The 4899-nt window shown below is 37.6% G+C and overlaps 1 protein-coding gene across 1 annotated transcript; it reads right to left on the bottom strand.

Moving 5' to 3' along the window:
• Positions 1-475: 475 nt before the first annotated feature.
• On the bottom strand, positions 476-3941 carry LOC131079303 (disease resistance protein RPP8). The gene is made up of 2 exons (XM_058017210.2): positions 3301-3941; positions 476-2980 (listed from the first exon to the last, which is right to left on the bottom strand). Exons 1-2 carry the CDS (start codon positions 3768-3770, stop codon positions 592-594), a joined length of 2859 nt encoding a protein of 952 aa, XP_057873193.2. The 5' UTR covers positions 3771-3941; the 3' UTR covers positions 476-591.
• Between the last annotated feature and the right edge of the window lie 958 nt (positions 3942-4899).

Genomic DNA, 4899 nt, shown 5'->3' on the forward strand with positions numbered 1-4899 from the left:
TTGAAACATCTATCATACTTATATGTAAAAAATTCATTTAAAAATAGACATCTCTTTGAAACTTTTAAGAGATTTATATGCTAATCATATATATGAAAAATAAAAATATAATAAGAATTAATCTTTTTTTTTATAATAGATTTAAAAATATATTATACTTATATGTTAGAAATTGATTAAGAAGTAAACATCTCTCTGGTTTAAAATATATATATTAATTAAAATTTGACAAAAAAAAATACAAATACTTTCCAAAGAAAAATAATTAAACAATAATAACCTTGCCATGAGTATTTAGAACATAATTTTAAAATTAACTCTATCGACTTTGCTTATTATTTCTAATTTCCATTCATAAATAATTATTATAATGTCACATAGAATCATTAGTTTAGGGTTCTGTTCAATGAAGAAGAAAGTGGAGATCCAGTCCTTTATCGGGTTTTTATGAACGAAAATGACATTAAAAAAACCATTAAAAACTGTTCAAGAAACAGAAATGGTTGAAGAATCTTTGACTACCATCCGTTACAGCATACAATAACGCTTTACCTTACCGTCCATTACAGATTTAAATTGTTGCTGAAGACGTCAAAGTATTTTACATGGATCTTGTTTTTTTCCGTACACGGATTCCAGAATCCTGCCACTGTAAGAACGCCTGAATGTTTGAGTAACATCCTCTATAGAGCACTCTTGTAGTCTTTGCAACTTCTCCAATCCCTTCACTCTCCTCACTTTCGGACACATTTCTAGAACGAGATTTTCAAGACATGGCATTGTTCCCCCCTCCAATTCAGGGAATTCTTCTAATAAAGGAAAGTCATAAATCTCCAAATAGCGGAGTTGTGGAAACCCTCCCGACTCTCCAAATGCATCAGGCAATTCTCTGCAGCTCTTGTTCTCCATCAACTTTAATAACACTAGATTGGGCATTTTTTGCAACTCGGGATAATCGCTACATTCACAATAACATAAATGTAATTCCTTGAGATTTGCGAACTCACATATCCAACTTGGCACTACAAACCTCCCTAATCTAAGACTTTCCAGATGTTTCATTGATGTAATAATATTTTCAGGAAGCTGCAGAAGCTCTGTTTCCTCACAAGTATCATTAAGGATGTCCAAACGGCGCATCTTTACCAGCTGTGCAATGGTCCCTTGTTCTATCCTTTTCATCTGCATCTCATGGGTAATTACTAAACTTAATTCTTGAAGCTGAGTCATATTAGCCAAACCGCCTAACCCTATGGATTCGACTTCTTCTTTGGAGAATGCATAGGATGATCGCAGTGCTCTCAAAGAGGTCAGCTTGGATATTCCCTTTGGCATGCGATCGATATGCCAACCTTCTAAACACTGAAGACATTGCAGTTCGCTTATCCATTCTGGTAATTGAGTGCAACCGTTAGGGAGAGCAAGATACAAGAGACTTTTCAAATGTCTCACACACTCTGGTAACTCCCCAATATCTGTATCCCTTAAATTCAGAACTTTCAGAAGAATCATCTTTCCAACAGATGCAGGCAGTGTAGAGATCTTTGTGGAGCTCAAATCCAGAACGCGCAGTCCTCTCATAGTGGTAAACAAGTTTGTGGGAATGCTTGTAATCTCATTCTGAGATAGTGAGAGTGTACGGAGATAAACAGGATGGCTCTCCGAGATAGTCTTGACAACACATACACCTTTCTTGGCCAGCAAAATCCGACACCAGCCCGTGGCGGCAATTGTATGTGTAGAGACTTCCTCAACAGAAAAAGCACATTTATTTTCTTTTGAAATTTGTATGGCCAAATCATGCAACAGATCATGAATTTTACAGTATTTATTTAAATTATGCCTATCTATAAAAGAAAAAGCTTCAAAATCCTCATATACTTGAAGCAGACACAGCTGAGCAAGTTGATCTAACCAATCCCACGCCACATCCCACTGCTCCTCACCTGCTGGGACGATTCCTTCTCCTAGCCACAGATATATCAAATACTCTGCTTTTATCTCCGCATCCTCAGGAAAGAAAGAAAGATATGCAAAACATGGTTTAAGGTGTGCAGGCAAAGAGTCATAGCTCAATTTCAATATTTTCATGACAGGGTTAATCTCACCAGAGGGAGCAACTACTCTTTCGAGCTCATGGCGCTTCAACGCCCATTTGCTGAGAACTCTGGTGTTGCTCAGAGATGCTGCTATCGTTTTGATGGCAAGTGGTAGATTTCCACATTGCTTTACAATCTTCCGCCCTTCCTCTTTCACGTGCGGTGGTGCTCTATTTCCTTCACATTCTGGGAATGCATAAGCACAAAACAACCTCCAACTTTCTTCATCTGATAAAAATTCCATTTTATAAATTCGAGCACTTAAATCTAGAGCAACCTGCTCATTTCTTGTGCTAATCATAACCTTACAATCTCTATCAGCAGGCAGACCAAGATTATCAATCAGATTATCTTCAGTAAAGAAAGCCCACAAATCATCGAACACAATAAGGGATTTTTTCCCTTTCAGACGGGCATGAATCAATTCAGCCGCTTTCTTTTCAGTTACTTCAGCATTCACAATTTCCCTTGTTAAATCTAAGTCGGCGGCTATGTCACGTTGCAAGTTCTTGAGAGAATAAGATTTTGAAATCGAGAGCCAAACAGAATGATGATACTTGCGTTTTACGGCTTTGTAGACATTCTGGAGAAGAAATGTCTTCCCCGAGCCGCCCATACCAACGACGGCTATGAATTTAACTTCTGGATTTTTCAACAATTCTACCATGCCTTTAACTTTGGATTCTAACCCCACTGGACGAGAATCTCTGGGCAGAAGACTTGATTTCTTCACCTGTGCTGATGTACTTGTTGATGCTGCCGCATCTGAATGAAGACCTTCCTTGTGTTTTGCAACTTCCCCATGTCTTGGGAAGACATATGGCTTCCCAACCCCTTGTTGCATAGCCAAGACAATCTTTGCACACAGCATCTCGACATTACTGATAAAGTTAAAGTAATGAGATTTCAAAAGCATTCAAAAATCAATAGAGAGAGCGTAAAAAGGGAAAAATCAAAACACTGAATCATAATAGACTGGAAGCAAACAACCTAAACAAATGAGGAAAAGTTAAAATATGCAAAAAAATCTAAACAAACTAGGAAAAACTAAATGGGCAAAATAATCTAAGTCTTATCATACATAAACTGCACGAGCATAACTAAATTACAACTAAATTGATCTGAAACTTTGAGAAAATAAACCCACACAATTAATACCAGAATTATGCACAATAAGACTCTGGAAATCATATGAACTTACTCGCTAGATGTGTTGAATTTGTAGCCAGAGATGAGCGAAGAGGAATGGAGGGCTGCTTTCCACTGCTGAAGCCTCTCCTTGCTGAATCTCTTCTTTTTTTGATGTTTTGCGAATGCAGGTGCATAAACTCCTTTGTCAGGGTAGCGAAGGTCAGAAGGATCCACATCACAAAATACAGGAATAAACAGAACCTTAGTCTTCAACATGTCAACCAGCTCATCTAGACACCAAGGGGACTCCGCATAACCTGGTGAGAAGATGGCGATTTGGGCACTGGAATAGTATATGGCATTTTTTAAGGAAGGCTCAATTGAATCTCCCAATTGTAATTCTTGATCATCAAGAAATGTCCAAAATCCCATTTCCTCTAGTGATTCGTAAAGTGCAAAAGCCACAGTTTCTTTCACATCGGGGCCTCGGTGGCTTATGAATGCATCATATAACTTTTTAGATACAGAGGAAGACGCCATGAAAGGAAGTGCAGAGAGGGATGAAACTGGGCTGAATTTTGATAAAGCGAGAGACAATTCGAAAGCTTTAAAAGGAGTAATGCGTCTTAATGTTTCTCCAATAATTCAGTCTAATACGCTTTCATTAATTGTAGAGACAAATATGTTTTCTTCTGCACGACTTGACTTCGTTTGAGAGCTCACATGACAAGTGGTCTGATAAGGATGAAATTGATGGTACCCAATCAAACATCAGGCATGGGAGAAATCCGTGCAAAATAGAGACGCGTTATAATTCTCGACCACAGCCCTAAAGGCCACTGCACTTTTTGTACGACTCTTCATTTTCAAACTTTTACTTTTCTTTACGCGGTTTCTCCCTCGCAATTATTTTTGGTTAGAAGCCGGAATTATAGATTCAAAAAATACATCCCCAAGAAATCTGCGTTTACCCAATCATCTTCATTGTGAACTCGAGTGTCCACTCTCTCACATCTGCATTGTTTTATTATTTATTTATTTCTATAATTCAATTGTCATTTGGGATTTATGATATTGCTCTTTGAATTCAAATGTGTAGTTTTCAAATCAAATTTATTGACCTATGATTCATGAGCAGTGGTTCACAAAAACCCATCTTTCATGAGAATGAATGGTCTACTTAGCACTCATTACATCTAGGTGATGCATTGGGCCTTTTCGGGAAGTCACCCATCCCACTACTAATCCAACTGAAGCGCACTTAACCACAGAGTTTCCTCCAAGGTTAAACTCACTTAGCTTGCAACCCCATTTGCAAAATTGTCAAAAAAGGTTTTCAAATGTGAGTTGGGATAGAGAAGTATCATTCGATTAATTGATTGTAAATATAGGGGAAGCATACTATTAGTCATTATAGCTAACTTCATGTATCCATAAATCCTAGACGGTATATTTGATTTTGACAATTTTTTCGGTTCTCTATATTGTTCTAGCTTCTGGGTAGCAACAACACACACTATGGGGTCTGTTAAACGCACAAGCTTCAAAATGTGGTCATTTCAAAGTGTTACGTGATACCTACTTTAAAATGCCCCAATAATTGTGCACGGTGGAAACCTCAAAAATGGTCAATACTTATGCACAAATGCCCCAATAGTCATGCACTATG

Source organism: Cryptomeria japonica, chromosome 7 (genome assembly GCF_030272615.1).
Source record: "Cryptomeria japonica chromosome 7, Sugi_1.0, whole genome shotgun sequence".
In the NCBI taxonomy this organism is placed as follows: Eukaryota; Viridiplantae; Streptophyta; class Pinopsida; order Cupressales; family Cupressaceae; genus Cryptomeria; species Cryptomeria japonica.

What these genes read in the sequence shown, in the direction of transcription:
- LOC131079303 (XM_058017210.2), bottom strand. Translation starts at nt 3,770, where the DNA reads ATGGCGTCTTCCTCTGTATCTAAAAAGTTATATGATGCATTCATAAGC. An exon ending in AAATTCAACACATCTAGCGA is followed by an intron (nt 2,981 to 3,300) that starts GTAAGTTCATAT and finishes TAACTTTATCAG; the next exon opens with TAATGTCGAGATGCTGTGTG.